The sequence below is a fragment of the Megachile rotundata genome, chromosome 5 (genome assembly GCF_050947335.1).
Source record: "Megachile rotundata isolate GNS110a chromosome 5, iyMegRotu1, whole genome shotgun sequence".
NCBI lineage: Eukaryota > Metazoa > Arthropoda > Insecta > Hymenoptera > Megachilidae > Megachile > Megachile rotundata.
In genome coordinates this window covers 19,447,110-19,467,168 of record NC_134987.1, presented here as the reverse complement: position 1 = coordinate 19,467,168, position 20,059 = coordinate 19,447,110, and the positions used below count along the sequence as shown (strand labels likewise).

At 39.0% G+C, this 20,059-nt stretch overlaps 3 protein-coding genes across 8 annotated transcripts in view; 1 reads left to right on the top strand and 2 right to left on the bottom strand.

Annotated features, from left to right (window-relative positions):
* The window catches only part of Naa15-16 (N-alpha-acetyltransferase 15/16), a 46,222-nt gene extending 43,310 nt beyond the window's left edge, over positions 1 to 2,912 (bottom strand). The window contains exons 1-8 of one of the 2 annotated variants that reach the window (XM_003703244.3): positions 2,770 to 2,912; positions 2,182 to 2,529; positions 1,741 to 1,875; positions 1,515 to 1,659; positions 1,166 to 1,423; positions 725 to 1,035; positions 354 to 635; positions 60 to 273 (exon numbers count right to left, since the gene is read on the bottom strand). In XM_003703244.3, coding sequence (XP_003703292.1) covers positions 60 to 273; positions 354 to 635; positions 725 to 1,035; positions 1,166 to 1,423; positions 1,515 to 1,659; positions 1,741 to 1,875; positions 2,182 to 2,529; positions 2,770 to 2,826 — 1,750 coding nt within the window. In that variant the 5' untranslated portion in view covers positions 2,827 to 2,912. Of the gene's footprint in view, positions 1 to 59; positions 274 to 353; positions 636 to 724; positions 1,036 to 1,165; positions 1,424 to 1,514; positions 1,876 to 2,181; positions 2,530 to 2,769 lie in introns of both variants that reach the window. The other variant, XM_076531622.1, reaches the window with a different exon arrangement.
* Positions 2,913 to 3,037: 125 nt separating this feature from the next.
* Positions 3,038 to 6,409, top strand: Polr3C (RNA polymerase III subunit C). 2 transcript variants are annotated; one of them, XM_076531628.1, is made up of 9 exons: positions 3,038 to 3,175; positions 4,117 to 4,343; positions 4,423 to 4,541; positions 4,620 to 4,750; positions 4,833 to 5,076; positions 5,142 to 5,350; positions 5,442 to 5,595; positions 5,680 to 6,040; positions 6,112 to 6,409. In XM_076531628.1, exons 2-9 carry the CDS (start codon positions 4,173 to 4,175, stop codon positions 6,280 to 6,282), a joined length of 1,560 nt encoding a protein of 519 aa, XP_076387743.1. In that variant the 5' UTR covers positions 3,038 to 3,175; positions 4,117 to 4,172; the 3' UTR covers positions 6,283 to 6,409. The 2 variants fall into 2 exon arrangements, with proteins under 2 accessions (XP_076387743.1, XP_003703384.3); XM_003703336.3 differs by lacking the exon at positions 3,038 to 3,175 and adding an exon at positions 3,853 to 4,033.
* Positions 6,410 to 9,451: 3,042 nt separating this feature from the next.
* Positions 9,452 to 20,059, bottom strand: part of Sox102F (transcription factor Sox102F) — a 256,815-nt gene continuing 246,207 nt past the window's right edge. For 3 of the 4 annotated variants that reach the window (XM_076531618.1, XM_076531620.1, XM_076531619.1), the window contains 6 exons: positions 16,841 to 17,122; positions 15,009 to 15,387; positions 13,436 to 13,660; positions 13,065 to 13,112; positions 12,780 to 12,932; positions 9,452 to 12,602 (listed from right to left, as the gene is read on the bottom strand). In XM_076531618.1, the coding sequence (XP_076387733.1) occupies positions 12,112 to 12,602; positions 12,780 to 12,932; positions 13,065 to 13,112; positions 13,436 to 13,660; positions 15,009 to 15,387; positions 16,841 to 17,122 (1,578 nt within the window). In that variant the 3' untranslated portion in view covers positions 9,452 to 12,111. The remainder of the gene's footprint in view (positions 12,603 to 12,779; positions 12,933 to 13,064; positions 13,113 to 13,435; positions 13,661 to 15,008; positions 15,388 to 16,840; positions 17,123 to 20,059) is intronic. The other variant, XM_076531621.1, reaches the window with a different exon arrangement.

Sequence of the window (20,059 nt, the reverse complement as noted above, 5' to 3'; positions counted from 1 at the left end):
GGGCAGCCCTCGTATAACTGTATAATAGTTAAGTTGGTAATAATAAAATGTAGACTTACCGGTGTCGATTTCCTGCGCTTGCGTTGGGTCGGGAAGAGGATCGTCGAACAGTCGTAAGTAAACTTCGATTGCACACTGCGCTGCTTTAAAGTAGAACGGATGAGATCGAAGCACATCTTCTAGCCTTAAAAGACCTACGTAAGATCGCAAGGTCATCTTTCTCATACAATAGGTATGAAAGTCAAACTGATCTTCTATGATTTCGGAAAAGTGCTGCAACCGAATGTGTTTGTCAGTGCATTGCGGTAATCTTTTAGATACTGCAAACACAGGACGAAATAATGTAAACTTACCCTATCGACTTCGTAACATTTCTTCAGTGCTTCGCCATATTTTCCAAGACGTTTATAAGCATTGGCTGCTTCTGTCTGAATCCACATGCATTGCATCTCGTTCAGATTTTCCATGGCTAACACTCCTTCCCTGGTGAACTTTCCACATGTCTCTTCGGCTTCTTTAATTAGATTTGCACGCAACATGTACTTGGCACATTTGGAATTAATATATCGATCTGCAGTATCTAATCCTTGTGCTTCGTCCAACCATATATACGCTTCTTGAACATTACCAGCATGCTAATGATGATAAAATATTTTAGCGGTCTTGACCGGCGCTCAAAAAAATAAAATGTTTGCAAGAAGATTAGCATTTAAGTAGTACTAACCTTATAAATGCGACCTTTGGTAACAAAAAGTTCAATAAGCGTAGGAGTATGTTCTATGGCAGCATCAATTTCATTTAGTGCTTTTTCCGTAAATCCGAGATGATCGTAATGTTGTGCTAAATAATAGTAAGTCCATAACAGTGCCGAAGCTGGCTCACGTGGATTATCCTTTTCTTGATCGGTAAAATGTCCGTGAGCCTTTAAAGCTTCTTTATATTCCAAAACTAAAGACTGTATAATATCAACTTTCTGTTGATCACTATATAGGGAACGAAGATTTACAAACAAAGGTGGTACACCTTTATGAAGACCTGCGACGCAAGTAAAATTATTTATATTTTACTTCATCAGCTAAGATTCTGTATAAAAATGTATAGAATAATACAGCATAGTAAGAAAAAGGAAAAAAGTAAAAATTCACGATGTAATCGTGAATCGTACCTCTTCGTAAGTACCGATCAACTAATGATTTAAATTCATCTCCTACAGCATAATTTAGTTGCAAGCGACGCGGCGCTAGCGCTCTAGGAAACAGTTCTTCGTATCTTTGGAGCATAGCTAGTGTTTCTTCGGGATTAGCGTGTCTTTCAGCCTCTGCTAACCTAGCATAGTAAGTTGTGTTTTCTGGATTTATATTTAATAGCTCCTTATAAACTTGTGCTGCTGCTGCGTATTGTTTTAACTGTAATCTTAATTTACCTAACGAAACAAAGAACATTTATAGTAACACTTATATCATTGACACAATATTACAAGACTCAAAACTTTCCTTCTGAAACTTTCAACTTACCATAAGTTTCTTTCACAGTAACTTTATCACAAATTTGATCACTATATTTATCGAGATGTTTCAATGCTTGTTCGCATTCTCCTGATTCTTGGATAACCATGTTTTCATACAACAACAATTCACTGTGTTCATAATCATAACAGATCTGCATAATAACATTATTAACATAATAAATTTTATGAATTGTATTGTTGATATTGTACATATCTATCAATGAAATACATACCATTGGAGAATTCCTAAATGTATCTAAAATCTTAAGTGCCATTTCATAGTCTTTTAATAAATGATATGAGATAGCGAAACCGATCCATGAAGCACGCTGTGTAGGACGTAGCATAAACAATTGATATCTTGTGTCCTAGAAAAAATATTGATATTGTTAACAAAATAATATTTAATAGCCATACATGATACATAAACAGAAATATTAAATATATGAAACATGATATAAATTAATACATTGTTATATTATGTAACTTGAAATTATGTACTCATTATTTGTAATATTGTGCAATATTATTTATACACTTGGACATATAAATACACGTACAGTAACGAATTACACAATTGGCATCTTATAGAAATGAGGTTAATGAGGCAGATTTATTAGACATTAATGTAACATACAGAAACATAAATTATACTGCATATACTAAACACATACCTTATAACCCTCTAGATCTCTCATTTGAATTTGAAGCAACGATAAATCCCTAAGAATTTGAATGTTATCCTTGTCCCACTTAAGCGCATTTCTATAACATTTGATAGCTTCATCATATTTCTTATCCGAGCGTTGCAGAAGTCCATAAACGTGCCAACAAACATGAGATTGCAAATCATTCCTGAGGCCCCTCCGTACATGATCATAGGCTTCTTCTTTGCGACCCAAGCAATTCAGGGTAAGACCTTTCATCGCCAAGGTCTCCCCATGTTCGCTAAATTTAGGGTTCGACAAAATCTGCTTTGCAAACTTTATCCCATTTTTATATTGTTTGTGTTCGTAACACCTCTGCAAAATATATAAATACGTTTTATGGATGTTGAACAAGTTGGCATAATGGAGTGCCAGAAAATATACGCAAAAAAGCGCGTTTTAGTCAATAACGTGCATAAAATTTGCATGATTTATGGTTGCCAGTGAATTTTTTACAATTTTTCAAAGAATGCTCCATCATTACAGCATGATGAATACTCCTATTAGCCGGAGAGTGGGGTCCAAAACAGAGTATTTTGATTACGCGTTACTCACCAGAATTCGTTTAAACAAGGCATTTTCTTTGGGTGGCAAAGGATTGCTGGAGGGCATTTTTGTATAAATACAAAAATATACAGCCTTTTCCACCCAGTAAACTTAATTTTCACCACAAAACCTCGTGGCCACAAACGAAGAAGTCGATCTTCGATCACGTGATCATCTGCGACAATGTTGTTCCGCCGGAAGTTCTAAATCCACGGTGCTGTATACTTCAATGTATCTCACGGCTTTTGCGAACAAGTTAGACACCAACGATGCGTTTCTCTCGCACGTCTTCGTTTATATTACGTTATTCTTAATACGTTCGATGATTTTACTTTTTCTGGAGTTACATAAAACACATATTTTCAAGTAGCGGGAGCGAACGATATTTAAGGATCATCTTCATGGGATCGTGAAGGTCTTATACAGAATATCATTATCGCACGGTACAATTTAAAAAAAAAGTATCAGGAACTATATGAGCAAGACTGCTTATTGGATATATGTTCTCTGAATTTGAGAAATAAATTTTGTTCGTTGCAATCAATGTCTAAATTATTAATAATGTTACTTGTTATTTATAAATCGTTTATTATTCGTTTAATCGACAGATCGTACTCATCACATGACGAGTTTTTGTTCATTCTGCACATGTTTGGTTTGATTGGCTCGAACATCTTTCGTAACCTAGAGTAATGCGCATGCACATTTACGATCTTCGTGGTGCCTAGCGTGTGCACTTGGCGGGCACAAAGTTCTATAAATTTTGTTATATGAAATCTGGATATTTCAGTCTTCCTGAATTTCGCAATTTAAAAGTTTGAGACATTTTGAACATTGGGATATTTCGTGTTGCAAAGTAATCGTTTAGTCGGCAATATAAGAAGAGTACGTGTTACTACACGTACTACCATATTTTTGTCCACCGTGTATATATTAGACGCATTGGGAAACGAGTATAGTGGGGTCAGTTATATTATTGGTAGGAACTTATTGAAATTAGCTGCGTTGCGCAAATTGAATACGATCTCTCGTGGAACGAATGGTAAAATATGATTGGTCTGCTTCGGAAATCAAAATTGGTATATTTTGTATAGTTATTTGGAAGTACCTGATGGTCACATGGACATCCTCTTCATAAATTTGTATAAAAATGTTTGAAGCTAATTTATTACAGAAAACAATGAAATGTAAATCTATAAAAAAATAGCAATGTGTATTTTTTAATTGTAGTTTTAATATACAGATAGATGTAACTTTTATACAATATATCTAGGTATGATTTCAAATTTTTCATCACTGTACTCTTAAAAATACTAATGATTTAATAAAGAATTTTATTTGTAAAATATGTTTCAGATCCGATAGTTTAATGAATGAAGTTATTTATGTGGAGCTGACTGTGTGCTTGTTGAATGTTTTATCTAATAAATATCAACATGTCACTGATTTGCAGAAAATTATGTTCTTCTATTTTGTATGAACATTTTGGCCAAATTGTTCAGTCTGTAGGTGAAGATTTATTGAAATATGGTACGAAACCATTGGGTTTAATCCGTTATACAACAAAGTTACCTCTAACAAAGGTATAAGTCTTTTCAATTCTTTGAAAATATTCTTAATTGAAAATATTTTTGTGCAATATATCATGTATTTAATGTTCAGATAAAAGAAGCACTGTGTGTTTTAATAAAATATGGGATCGTCACACATCATCGAAATGAAAAAGGAGTGGAATATTCTTTAAATTATGAAAAAATCTTAATGATTCTTCGTTATCCAAGGTAATTTATATCATAAGTGTATAACATTTATACAATATAATTGCAACTGCTAGCCCTAAACATTTGGCATTTCAATAGGTATATGTTCTTTGTAAAAACAGTTTGTGGAGATGAATCTGAAATGATGTTAGAAGAAGTTTTAAAATGTGGGTACATAACAGCTTCTGACCTTATAATAAAGACGTATAAAAAAATTGAACAATCACCATGTATGTAAATTTATATTTATAATTTGTTAATTAACATGGAGATTAAGTTTTTGTTGTTCAGTAACTATAATTACAATTTTAGCCGAATTACAAGCCTCTGTACCTGTTTTAAAAGACAAATTTGACTTATTAATAAAAGACCAGTTTTTGATACGTAGTTTATATACAGAATCAGTTGAAGAGGCAGCTCCTATTAAGCCAGATTTTATGATACCTGATTTAAATTTAACTGCAATCACTAAAAAGATAGGAGGGGCAAATGCTGATTGTGGGGATGATAAAATTTATTGGGAAGTTAATTTTGACCGGTTTACTCAAGATCTTAGGTAAGATTTATAAAAGGTATAATAAATGTAAGACATGTAAAAACAGTTTTAAATGTAATCTATAGGGATCAAATTATTGTATCAGCTATGCACAAAAGATTGGATGAAAATGCGGGTGAATTGATGAGACAGTTATTATTCCTCATGTACTTGCGAACAGCATCATGGGCGGATACGTCGAATCCGATTCCTCTCACAGAGATAAAGGATGCTGTCAAAAAAATCAATTATCCTTCGCTTACACAGTATCTTGACCAATATTTACGTCTCATTGGTATGGATAATAGGTGTTTATAAAAGGTTTTGTAAAGTGTTCAAGTATAACAAGCAATATTGCATGATATTTGACTAGTATACTATTTTAGAGGAGGATAGTAGTCAGTTTGTAAAGAGAGTTGGAGACTCAGGAGGTGGGCAATATAGCATTAATATGAAAGAAGCTTTCAGTCAGCTAGCATGGACAACTTTAGAAAATATTGTGATGGAAAGATTTGGTTCTAAAGCAGCAAGAATTTTCAGGTAAGTTATAAACATTTGTAATTGATGATTAACAAGTAAAAGGGTTTCAGCCATAGATATTTGCAGTCGCATTTCTCTTTACAGGTTAGTACGCGATAGGAAGTATATTGAACAAGAACGAATTCAACAATTAGCCATGATTCCAGCAAAAGAAGCCAAACACTTGACATACACTTTGCTGCAAGAGAATTATTTACAAATGCAAGAGCTAAAGAAACCTGGGGTGTCGACTGCGCCGATAAAAACTTTTTTCCTGTTTCACATAGACTTAAACATGGTTGTTCGTATGGAAGTAGAACATTGCTACCATGCATTGTACAATACTATGCAAAGACGGGAATACGAAATAAGCAGCAATAAGCGAATGATCGATAAACAGTTACGAATGCAGACTCTTACGAGTAATTTGAAAGAACACGGTGCTACTGAGGAACAATTAGCCGAGGTGCGTATACTTATTATTATATTGTTTGCAAATGTACAATAACAAAATAATTACATCCAATTTGTATGCAGATTGCAGAGCTGATGACACCGTCAGAGAAACAACAATTAGAAAAAGTTCAAAATACAATTAAGAAATTAGGCATCATTGAATTGCAGATAGACGATACTCTATTTCTGTTAACAATGTATTTACGGTATCACAAATTAAACGCGCGCCCTAACGAAAAAACAAATACATAATGTTTCGTTCATTTATATAGTTATTTATTTATGTATAATAATGGTTACGCTTGTAAAATACAAACAACAAAGGATACCTAACTTTCAAATTATTGTAATAAATATAATTATATATCTATATTTATAATAGTGCTGTTCTCTATGTGATACAGTGCATTTGATGTCACTATCTATCAGGGAAAATGATCTTGGAGTACACACCTTTAAACGTTCCATCGTTTACAAACACTTTTCATATAATTATACCTTTTTGATCTATGCGATATGAATATGTGTGTACGTGTGTAGTTGACGCGCGCGAGCGCGTGTACGTGTTAGTTGATTAGAAACAAATTATTAAGAGTTATGAATCACAGCCAGCTCAAGGTGCCTTATGGATCAGTAAATAAGTCGAACGCTGCAAAATGCTATCGTATAATTAGCTAAAACGTAATTCAATTACGGTAGAGACCGGAGACCATCATTGTTTGGTGTGTCCCGCTACTATTAGCACGTTTTACATCCAAGTATGATTTTCCCCTGGTTTTCCTATTATGTATACTTGACACGTTCATCTTAACACTACCACCAACGAAGCGGAATTTCTTCTCTCATAATACATATCGATCGTGGAAGTCGAAAGCAGATAACGTCAACAGTGAAGATTCACCGATCTTAATGATAGTATACATTTTGATTGTACGCTATTGACACCAATTAATAGCCCGTACTACGATCTGTTTCGAGTAGTGATAAGATGATCGTGTGACCGCATTCAAACATGCATTTGACTGATTTTATACATACACACACGCACTCTCTTTTTCATTTACACGGTACTGCATAACTATGTACACTGTTCGTACGTACAAGTTTTGTCTAGAAATAACGTTGTGTATCTAAAACTAAGGTTGAATTTCGGTAAAGCGTTATTTTCATTATGTATATATATATATTTTTTTTATGTTCATACCATTAACAACAACGTACATGTAAATGAAGTGAATTTGTGGAATATTGAAATCGGATGTTAGTGTTCACTTAACTTTTTCTTTTTTTTCTGTTTCGTTACAGTTAGATACACTATAAGTATTAGTAATGTGTTCGTTTTACAATTTACTATTCTTACAGCTTCTTGCTTTCGCACTGGATGCATCCTTTCTTTTAAGATTTGATTAATTTACAAGCGAGTGCGTCGAGATTATCGTGAAAATCTTCATTTCCGTACAAAAGAAAAAAAGAACAAACGAAGAAGAAAAAGAAACTCAACCAACTTTTCACGAACGGGAATTCGAACTTCTGTATCGATCACGATTCATGGAATGCAGAACTGAAATTATTCCTAAAGCGGGAAACCGGTGAAAATTACACGAGAAAGACGCGAGATGCACTAGGGAAGGATAGAAAGGAAGTAATGAATGGGAGAGAAGCGAATTGTTCTGAGTGAATACAACGATATGGCACAATAGATATACATTGCATGTATTGATTTCTCGTTATTAATTTATTTACGCGGTACACATTGGCGTAACTAGATTTTTTGTCTGGAACAGGTGGTCAAGTGCCTGTTGGAAATTTGGATATTTGTTTTGGAATATTGTGTTAGTCCATGTGAGAAGAAAACTCTCACCTAGTTGCGCCAACAGAGACAAATAAGATTGAGAAAAGAAGAGAAGCAGAAATCCAATAACTTCGAAGGGAGGCAAGGTTTAACAAGAGTGTAAATTTCGATCTTCTAAAAGGTTGAAATATATTAATAATGAAAAATGAAGTAAAAAAGATTGAATTTTGTGCGACGTTGAAATTTGAGTATTGAGTGAGCTTTTCGTTCACTGGCGTTGTCATTTGAACTGGCACGTACCTCTACTGCTAAGCTTAATAAAGGTAATCGTCGAGAAGAGTAAGAAAAGAGAAAGAAATAATATAATATTAATAATAATCATAATAATGATGGTAATAATAGTACTAAATAAAATCGATGACAATAATAATTATGAAGGATAATAATAATAGACGTAATAATGACCGTGAAAATAATAATATGCATCGCATTTTAACATCGTTAAATCTACGTGTTCTCGAGTAAATTACATATATAATATGTTGCGCTATGCAGATACATCACAATATAGTTACACTGTACATTTAATAGTATTGACACTTTAGCGTCGGCCACGATTATTTCACTTTTTATCCATTCGATCGATGTGAATACCGTCGACGCACTTGTACAAATCCGTGTATATACATAAAATAAATTATTATCAACATTAAGCTATCCTATCTGCCGCCGGCCGCGGTATCGATCACCCGATGAAACCCGGGCATAGATACATCCGAGGATACTGGCTCTCTTTATAAAATTATATTAGGTACCTTGTATAGAATTGCACTGATTATAAATACGGTGGACTCCCGTTATATCGCCGGCCGAATTTCACTTCAGCGTACGTTGAGGAAGTTCCGATATTGTGTCTAAATGTTAGACACGTGTGTGCTGTATTGTTAAGCGTTAAATTGCCACGTGTTAGATCGCCATAGACGGCTAAGCGTTAGATTACCATGCGTTAGATTGCAACTCGTGTCACCATGCGTTGGATTACAATGCGTTGCATCGCCACGCGTTACATTACTGAGACTCGTATCGCTGCCAGTAAAATTATATAGATTTTGGAAAAAAAGTAGTTCTAATAATATTCCCATAAAGCTCCTAACGCAATAAAATATGAAGATTTCACCGCAAGTTTCGAATTCCAAAAATACTCGACATTCGTGGCAATATAACGAGAGTCTACCATAACAAGAAGAAGAAGGAGAAGAAGAAGAAAAGAAAAACAGTGAAAAAGTAGACGTAAAAATTACTATCGAGTTTCATATCGAGCCAACACTGGCGACCCGGTACCGGAGGGAACGCGACCTCACTTCCGGCCCGCGAAAACGCTATTTGGCACATAAATATTATCACATCGAGCTCCCGATCTTTGTTGTCCGGTTCGATTCGTTTCACAAGCGTTAACGAGACTTTAAACGCCTAATTAATAAATTGTTACGAAACGGTTCTCCCCCTTTCGCTCAGTACCGTTATCGAGGATTAGGTTTGGACTTGATCGATCCCCATTTTTCCGCACAACTCGAAGAATAAACGTAACAGCTTAAGAACGTTGAAGAACAAAAAAAAAATAACACAACGTCGTATTAAAATTTGATTATTCGTTCGTTACATCGTTTACAATAAATAACGGCTAATTCCCCTCCGCAATTTTATACAGAAGTAACATTGTACTAAAAATCGACGTCGCGCGTGCCTCTCGCTTTCTCTCTTCTTCCCACGTGTGTACGTACGTATCTCGATTGATTTTTCTCTTTAGATTCTCTTTAACAATTTCCTTTCGCTCTCTCTCTGCATACTTCCGCGAGTACATAGACAAACAATGACAGAAATATTTCTAACAAATGCTTTTTTAATTCGCGATGCCTTCACTTTTGCCTCTCAGCTAAATAATTTAAAGAAACGATAGTTTAACAATATTTTATTCGATCATCGTTTGCCAGTGTACACCAGCGAGTACGATAGACTTCCATAAGGAAAATGGTATTATAGAGAGAGGAGGATCCACTCGCTATAATACTCGAGTTACCACTCATTATATTTAACGAGACGTTTCATACCTTGTATGAGATATGTTCGTATTCGACAAGCAATACAATTTTGAACATTTAAAGGTCTGGAAATTTGTGATACTAAAAATTGAATGATAAAAAAATTATTTGTCATTTTTTCTAAGGAAACCCACAGTTTTCACCAATGTACACGATGTCCCGCTCGTTCAACTCTATCCCGACTAATCGTCGTTAACGTCACGGTCCATAAATTAATGACGGCAAAAAAATACTATAAGTACTAAGTGTTCGGATGAAACGAAAAATGACCACCGTTGACGAGCTGGTGAATCGCGTGACAGACTTTCTCCCGCGTTTTTTTCTTTCGTGCGAGCAACCTTTTGATAAACGCGCGCTCGCTTAGTGCACGTTAGGAACGCCTCCCGCTCACGCGTATTATCCACACACGAATTATTCTGTCGACCAGCAAGGAACGAACAGAATACGTACATTAGTGAGCACAGTAGACTTCCCTAGGAAAAAAGGCGACATAGAGAATGTCTCACTATCGGCTGTAATATTCGAGAGTTATAGATATTTTACGACGGAGCGATATAAATGGAGTGACCATTTAATTAATTTACTTTAGCGGGACGATTGCTCACAGTGTATACAATAGGGGTATAAGATGTACATTGAAAATATACTGAAAGCAGTGACTTTTACTGCAAAGATTTATTTGAAGTAAATGCAAAATTATTTTTGGTTTCATCTGAAATGTTAGTGAAACTGTTTGGTCTCCCCAGATATAACGCTAGGCGTAGCACGGGGCGATGTAACAAGTAATGTAGCACGTAATAATACGACGAGTGGTGATACAACCCGTGAGAATGCAACGCATAACAATACAATACATAAAAACACAGCGCACGGGAATACAACACGTGGTAACATAACGCATAACACTAATGCGTGGCAGTACAACGCGCGAAATTTTTCGGGATAACTCTCGAATATTTCAGCAAATAATGGAACCTTTCTTACATCGCCGTTTTCTCTCTAGAAAGCCGAAAATGCTTTTCATTGTACGGCGACCGTTCGGTAAATGCACGTTTTCGAGAGAAAAAAAAACAGATCTAAAGCCCGAATCGCGGTGATTTAACGAACGGTAACCGCACAGAGCGATTGATTTCGATTGTATCGATACGCGCGAATATGTAAACGTGGAATATTAATACGACCTAATCGCGTGCTTTCCGTATACCTATCAGATGCGACGAACCACAGGTTTTTGCCCTCCCACTTCGTTTCACATAGAAGACACGGCCGACCGGAATGGCGTATCGCTAGACACACACACACACACTAGAAGGAATAGGAACAAGACTTTTTTGGCCGCTCAACGTACCTTCACGCACGCACGTATACGTGTCACGATCGTCTCACGGTGTTCGAAACGCGATAAATGAGTTCGATCGAGAGATTGCATCGGATCGATCCTTCTGGCTCACACACGTGACACATGGCAGTCTTACGAGAAATCAGGTATGTATATATATATAATGTGTATATATATATATATATTTTTAAATTTATTTATTTATTTATTTATAATTCTATATACGCATCTCGTCGTACGTTAAACAGGCGCGAGATGGTTGCACCAACGACGTTACAATCGACTTACTCGCGCGCATCTTGTTACCTAGAAACGTTAGCTAACGACGATCAGACGTTATCAGTTCGCAGTTTTGATTACACAGAACAGAATACACCTTGCCGCCGTCGCGTTTCGCTCGACGTATTGCTCCCCAGAGTGTCCGTTAGCTCAGCCTGACAGTAACGAGCGAAGAGGCGATTACCTCTCGTGTTCACCGGTGTCCCGTGAAACGTCCGTCGTTAACGGATAACCGGACGAACGCCTGTACCTCCTTCGCACTGTCCCAAAACCCGAGTAGGGCACGAGGATGCCATCGTCCACCAGTGGCAGACGCTTAAGCGACGCGACGGCGTCGTACGATGGCACAGAAATAAATCGTTATATCACAACCTCTCGAGCGAGGCTTCGGGACGCTTGGTCACTCGTCGAGAACGTTCTTCGTCGACGCCTGGCGCCGGTTCAGTCGACCACGAAGAGGACACCGGCGCCTTCAGTTACCAGAACGCAACCCCGTGGCGGTGTTTCAACTTTGTCACTACCGTTGACGATGAAGCTCCGGGCGGCCATGGAGGCTGACCCGGAGCCGCGGTTCAATCCTCGTCGTGGTGCCGCGGACTGGCGTCGTAGCCGCCGATGGACCCGGAATTGTCCGGCGAAAAGTCCATCATGTCCGACGGCGAGAGACTATCCTGCGGGTAGTAGAAGGACGGGTGGTCGGAACTGGGACCAGCCGCACCCCCGTTCAACATCGTGGCGGGTGGCGACACGGACGGCCTCGCCGAAGGACCCGCACCCGATCCCGGATGGTGTTGCGAGCTCAGATCCGAACCTACCGGCGATAGGAAACTCATCTCCTGGCCGCTGTCGCGACACCAGAGCTGCCTCATCTCCTGTCGTCGTTGCCGCATCAGCGACTTGTACTCGGAAATTCGCATCTTCTTGCCGTCCACGATGCAGGTCCGTTTCGGCCGCGGCCTGTACCTGTAGTCCGGGTGCTTCTCCATGTGCAGCTTCGACAGTCGGGATTGTTCCTCGTAGTAGGGTTGCTTTTCCGAATTCGACATCGCTTTCCATCGGGCGCCTACGAGCAACGACAATCGATACAGACTTCGTCACCAATTGCACGAAACACAATTCTTTGATTTAGATACGATCGATAGATCGTTAGATACAATAATTCAGAACTAGGACATTTGATGCGAAAGGAATCGATGATTTATTCCATAAGATAAATGCGGTTTAACGGAAGATATCTTACCGAGTATTTTAGATATGTTCGAATTGTGCATGTCCGGGCAGGCTTTTAAAATTTTCCTACGCTCGTCTTTGGCCCACACCATGAACGCGTTCATAGGCCGTTTGATATGTGGCTTGTTCTCACCCTCCCTCTTCTGCTGTCTCACCATTTTAGCTGAACAGAGAGAAGACGTGTTAGATGTCAACCTGCTTCGTGAGAAGCGAATCTGATTTCGTGAGCATCACCTGCCGCTCTCGAAACAAAAGCGTAACGTCAGCCGCGGCTGGACGTCCGATGACTGCTTACCTTTTTCCGTTATGTCTTCCGGTACCTTGTAACCCGGCTCCCGCCACACTGTAATTTCAGAATACCATCGTTTCTTATAATGTCTAGAACTTATTGTACCAAGTAACTACTTTTGATAAATTTTAAGTTTTGAGAACTTAGGGATCCGTCAGTTTATAGATTTGGGAATTTACGAATGCGAGAATTCGAGGAACTGGGTATTTAGGAATGTGGAAATTTATGGATTTGGGAGTTTGGAAGTACGGGGATTTGGGGACTAAAAGATTAAAAAATTTGGGGAGTTGGGAACGTCGAAAGTTGAAAATTCGGAGGAGGAATTTGCTAATTAGTAGAATCGGAGAATGCAATAAAGGGTAAAGAAAAATATTTACTGTGAGATGTGGAGAGATAGTCTTGTTCCTCCTGCGCAGCCTCGTCTCGAGAACCAGAATGTTTCATCGGTCGTTGAGTTTGAGGCGAAGGAGGCATCGCACCTGCACTCGGTGGTATCGCGTAAATCCCGTGCATCGCGAAATGTTTCTCCACGGCTGCTACAGCGGCGGCTGCCACCGCGCCTCCTGGTCCACCACCTTCTTCCTTTCCCATCACTTTGCCCACTGCAATTGTTCACCACTTAATCTCTTCATCTTTAAAATAAAATTATCTAAAACTATGACACTATTTAGGGATTATTCTTTCGCTCTTCCATAGCTTCTTACAGTAATTTACTACCAATTAGCAAGGTACGCGGAGAGTCATTTATTAAAAGTAAAGTTAAGCTACTTTCCTTAAGCGATAGAAAAAACATTATTTAATTAAAGATGTAATTACAAGAGTAAACGCGAAGAGGACACGAATTCCAAATTACGTTGTAAGATCTGAATTGCTCGGTATACTACTTTACCAAGCAAGAAAGTCACCGATAGATTCCGTTGAGTCCGAAAGGGTTGACTTGCACCAATGGTTCTCTCATTCTTTGGACCATTTATAGCGATAAACAACGTTGAAAAAACGTTCGCTGGCGAACTCGGGAGTCTCGCAAAACAAGGTCGGACGTTTTACGCCACTGTAAGAGCTAACAACGATGATCACCCGACCGCTTGTTCTGATATTACAATGACAGCTCGAGGAATCTGCGTGCTTGTTCCCTTTTTCGACGATGTTATCTTGGTATCGCGTTACGCGTCGTTGATTGTGCTTTAACCGAAAGCAAAAACCGGACGCGAAGGGGAACAGGTTTTCTTAACGAACCGAGGAAAAAGCCGATCCGAACACAATCGGTTAAACGATTGCGCGCATACCCGAACATAATTAACCGTACGTTTCAGATCCGGAGCCGCGTATTTCTATGGAGCATTGATCGGATTTTTTCGACGAGCCTCGGCCTTGCCTTTCCACCGAAAAAGGGTAGTCGATCGTTTCTTTTTTCGACTCGCGAAACGATTCGACACGGAATCGAACATCGATATTTTACTTTCGTTTCGATCGGAATTTCCAGCGGGTTCGCGTTTCAATCAAACGGACAGAAAAGCCTGGCTGTAACTAGATTTTACATAATACCTCTACGTATCTTGCATTTTGTTGTTCCAGAGCCTTTAAATGTTGCTGTCACTCTCGTGACAGGTATCATTAGTATATCTTTGTTTTTGATAAATTATTGCAACGCCAGTTCCCTACTGCAGCTCGAACGTATTTAAATAGAAAATCAATTAATAAACTGCTTTAGTCTTTGCAATTTCGAAACATTACATACTTGTTTTTGCTCTAGTACTTGCTCGTTAATTTGGAATTTTATAGTCATATTTAACTCGAAACTCGAGGGTTAGATTTATCGGTTGCTCGAGAGGACAGAGAGTTGGGACCACTAGATGTCTCATGGGATGTATTCGTTCTCGTTAGTAGAGTAGAGCTATGGTATACTCGTGCGGTTTATGTAAAGAGTATTGCACATTATAGAGTACTTACTCGGAGAGGAAAGGGAGCTGAGGTGTGGCGGTAATCCCGCGTAAGGAGGAAGGCTGGGCAAATAATTCCGTGGCATCGGTAAACCCGGCTGAAAAAGTTTGGGCGCAGTCGCGGCCAAAGGCTGCTCCTGTTGACCACTGCTTCCGGCCCCGGTCGAGTGCGAATCGCTTCCGGGCGACGAAGAGGACGCCGTTGCACCCGAGGACGAGGATTTCGGTTTGGTGAGGTTCAATGGCGCGTCGAGGTCCTGAAGGGGAGGCGCCGTCGGTGCCACGGCGGACGAAATAGGCGTCGGTGATGCTTCTTTCTCCATTTGTGTGGTCATTTGCGCTAAATGCGCCGTCGCCCAGCTAGGACCTTCCCGGTGACTGCTGATCATCTGTAATAGTCATTTCAAACTAATAATTTATCTAATTGCGCGCTAGATTACTAGCTCTAGTAAATTGATCATACTAACTGGGTCAATTTATAGATATGTTCTAACCATTTGTGAAAAATTATAGAGGGACATTTCATGACAGTTTATTATGATCTGTAATCGAACTGTGGGATATTTTTGTAAGCGTAATTTTACATCCGTAAACTGCAATTGAACATTTTTTTGATCTTTCAATCGAGGAAGGCGTGAACAGAAATTCTACTGCTTCTGTGTAATAGATATGCCCGGTCGATTTTTCAGAAATCACATTGCAAAATATAAAATTTACTAGATTACGGATATGTTTACGTGCAAAAATACGCGTTTAATGAAACAGTTGCAATAGCAGATTATTATGGAACGAGTTCGAGTTATAAAATATTTCTAATATCGCACCAGGATCCTTTTAACGGCGATTTTTTCCCGAGGACAGCTATTTGGGATAAATTATAGCGAGCATTATGGATCACTGTTTCGACGAGGATATCGCAAGAATTATTAACGACGGATTAATGGCACGAATGGATGCCTTGCTGAGGTATTCTCGATCTCAACAGTTGCTCTTTAATACGACAAATAATTCATGCCGGTGATGGCAGATCTAGAGTTGTTTTTATGCCAACGAATGTTCAAACGAAGTCTCCTGTCTGTCGTTCCATGCTTCCGCGAACCACGATTATGACTTCCGGTGTTTCGGTTGCAAACTCGCTGAATTCTCTCTTTTATATCCTCAAGAATTGTTTTGGGAGCCACGAGGCGAAAAAAGATGAAAGATTGTGCGATGCGAGCAACTTTATTCAAATTTCATTTTGAATCGGAAAAAAAATACCATTAAAAAGGTTATATTTTCTGTATTATTGTGCTTCCATAATTCAGATAAAATCGAATTGCGTACTTTCAAAATTATTTACGTACAAATTTATTATTTAAGTAGAAGTTATATCGAAAGAAATTGTTTACAGCAAACTTTTAAATTCTTAAATCCTCAATTACTCAAATATTCAGCTTCAGACATCTTTTGACAGTATTTCTACACTTGTCCATTCCTACATGTCCCTACGTATATTGAAAGAAATTGCTTACAGCAAATTTTTAAATTCTTAAATCCTTAAATACTGAAATTCTCGATTTCAGATATCTCTTGACAGTATTTCTTCCATCCCTACATTCCCATAATATATTTTGATATTCCTCGACTAGTAATAAAAGTCCGAACTTTGGGAACAAATCGTCGAAATAATTTCAAGTTCTTTCGATGATCGGCGGTTCTATCGCCGCTCTCTGCATTTTTAATTCGATCGAGAGCGTCCGCTTTAAAGTTTCACGGTCTGGTTAGTACATAGATACGCGAATCGGGCAAACGGTAATCAAAGTTGAACCTCGGGGACGGGCAAATTGCGTTGGGTTTACGTACGTTGGCGATCGAATTGATATGTTTGTTGGTGGTGGTCGTCGACGTGGCCGGCGGTGGTGGCATCGGCGATTGCACGGGTAACCCTCTGAGCTGTTCGAGAAACGGTAGGAACATCAAGGATTGCGGTCCCGACATGCTCAACTGGCTCTTTGTCATCTGAGCTTGTAGCTCCTGGATGTTGTGCTGCATGATGTGCTCTTGCTGCCGCTTCAAGTGTTCCGTTTGTAGCCGCTGTATCTCGATTTGCTTCTGCGAGTCGACGCTCATGTGCACAGGATACGACTGCAAAAGCCACGGGACGAGCAATTAGAGCAGGCTTATCCGAGAGATGCCCCGGAGATTCAGGGCGCCGCAATTTGCCGCGAGATAAGACTCGGGGCAACGATCACAAATTCTAATATACATTTCGGGAAGACGCACCAAAAAGATTTCCACTCGCTTCATTTACTTTTAAATCCAAAATGGCGTGTCTCATAACAGTTTTCAGTTGTTCGAGCAATTATTGTTGAAACAATTTTTTAACGGTAACGCACAAATGCTACAAGTATTAAAATAGTTTAATCGTACTAGTAGTGTTCAGTAGATCAGTTTATTTTAAATGGCACATGCATTAAAAAAGTTTGAAACTTCATAGCATCGGTAGCGAATATTAACAAGCATCTATGAATAACATTAGCTCGTAAACTTTCAACAAGAATACATAATTTCTTCTCTACGAAAGTTTCGCTTAATTAAAATATTAACTAGAGCAATCGTAAGCTATGGAAAGAAGGTGGCGAGCCTTTGAGCGCTTATAACGAATGAAATATAAAAAGGAGGAAAAATCGTTTTCCACCAGTTCGATTCTCGGAACTCGTTCGAGATCACAGTTTCCCAGAAAATGTAATAAAAGGTGAGCGAGCACCGATATTATTTTTAATTGCCGTTTATAGGCCGAGTGAAACAGAAGCGGGGAAAGTGAGATTTCAAAATGAACATCAACGATCGAGTGATAATACGAACAGGAAGGAATCTGTATCGCCTTTAACACGCGTCTCTAATCGTTTCAGAGTCGTAATTATGGTACGCTTGCTGACAGTGTAGCATTCGTAGTTATTAAACGAGACGATAATTCAACCGGATATTTACTGAATATTTTAGAAATCGTTTTAAAATCCTGCTTGTTAGCATAATAAGAAAAATGACAACTAGTTAGGTATTTCCTGGCAAATAATTCGCTGCGATCTGTAACTGAACAGTAAATTATGTCCGTTTAACGCTTTGCTTGTGGTCGACGTATATGATCGCCGCAAATAAGCTGTTGATGTCGATTAGAAGTTCTAGTAAAACATATTGAAATTTTAGTTAACGACGTTGTTACGAAGACAGCATGATATATAGACTGTACTTGTAGATTCATACATTTTTTTCTATTATTTGCTACACGCTGTTGCAATAATATGGTCACTCGTTATATTGCCACACCTGTACCTGCGTTGTCGCAGAAAGTCGATTTGTAGTAAGGGAATATATCCATGCTTGGTATTTCTATGCGTGGTAATTCAACGCTTGGTAATTCAATGCGTGGTATTTCAACGCGTGGTAATTCCACGCGTGGTGATTCCACGCTTGGTAATTCAGCGCGTGGTAATTCCACGCGTGGTATTTCTACGCGTGGTAATTCAACGCTTGGTAATTCGGTGCGTGGTAATTCCACGCGTGGTAATTCGGCGCATGGTAATTCCACGCGTGGTAATTCCACGCTTGGTATTTTTACGCATGGTAATTCAATGCGTGGTAATTCGGCGCGTAGTAATTCCACGCGTGGTAATTCCGCGCGTGGTAATTCCACGTTTGGTAGTTCTACGCGTGGGAATTCCACGCGTGGTAATTCGGCGCGTAGTAATTCCACGCGTGGGAATTCCACGCGTGGTAATTCGGCGCGTAGTAATTCCACGCGTAGTAATTCGGCGCGTGGTAATTCGACGCGTGGTAATTCCACGCATGGTATTTCTACGCATGGTAATTCAATGCGTGGTAATTCCACGCGTGGTAATTCGGCGCATGGTAATTCCACGCGTGGTAATTCGGCGCATGGTAATTCCACGCGTGGTAATTCCACGCTTGGTATTTCTACGCATGGTAATTCAATGCGTGGTAATTCCACGCGTGGTAATTCGGCGCATGGTAATTCCACGCGTGGTAATTCGGCGCATGGTAATTCCACGCGTGGTAATTCCACGCTTGGTATTTCTACGCGTGGTAATTCAATGCGTGGTAATTCCACGCGTGGTAATTCTGCGCGTAGTAGTTCCATGCTTGGTATTTCTACGCGTGGTAATTCAATGCGTGGTAATTCCACGCGTGGTAATTCCGCGCGTGGTAATTCAATGCGTGGTAATTCCACGCTTGGTATTTCTACGCGTGGTAATTCAATGCGTGGTAATTCCACGCGTTGTAATTTGGCGCGTGGTAATTCCACGCTTGGTATTTCAACGCTAAGTAATTCAATGCGTGGTATTTCAACGCGTGGTAATTCAGCGCGTGGTAATTCAACGCGTGGTAATTCCACGCTTGGTACTTGATCGACTAGTAAATAGGGAAAATTCTGAAACATAGAAATAGAGGTAGTGTGTTTCTGAATGGAAGAACACGTTACACTGTCGGAGAATAGGAACGAGTTATTCGACGAAACCTCGTGTCCTGTGGCGATCGTAAATCACGAGCAGCGATCTTGCATCGAACGTCGAGGATTAATAATCGCGCGCAGAAAGGCAAGAGCAAGGGAAGAGGGACGCGAACGCGTCTAATATCGTGCATGTGTGACGTTTCAGCTGGTGCCCAGGCTGGATGAATAAACGTCTTCCTTATCGTCTAAAATAGACTTTAAACTTCAAGCATATCTGGAGCTCAGCCAGGTCGTAGGAAAATACAATGATATTAGGCCCGTTGAATTGTTACACCGCAGCCAGAGGTGTGCCGATAATCTATTCACAAGTAGCCAATAGTAGACCATACTTGTACCCTACGAATACTAACCTAACCCTTAAAAGTTAAAAAGAGGTTGATCATTATGAAATTTTTAACTTTTTTTATGATCACTGTTGTGACTGAGATTTTTTAACAAGATAGACTAAGAGAGCCTAAATGAATGCAAAGGATAATCTTATTTTTTTCAATCTAATTGTAATTTAATGATCGAGTTCCTTCTACCACGTGTTCATATTATGCAACCTAGTA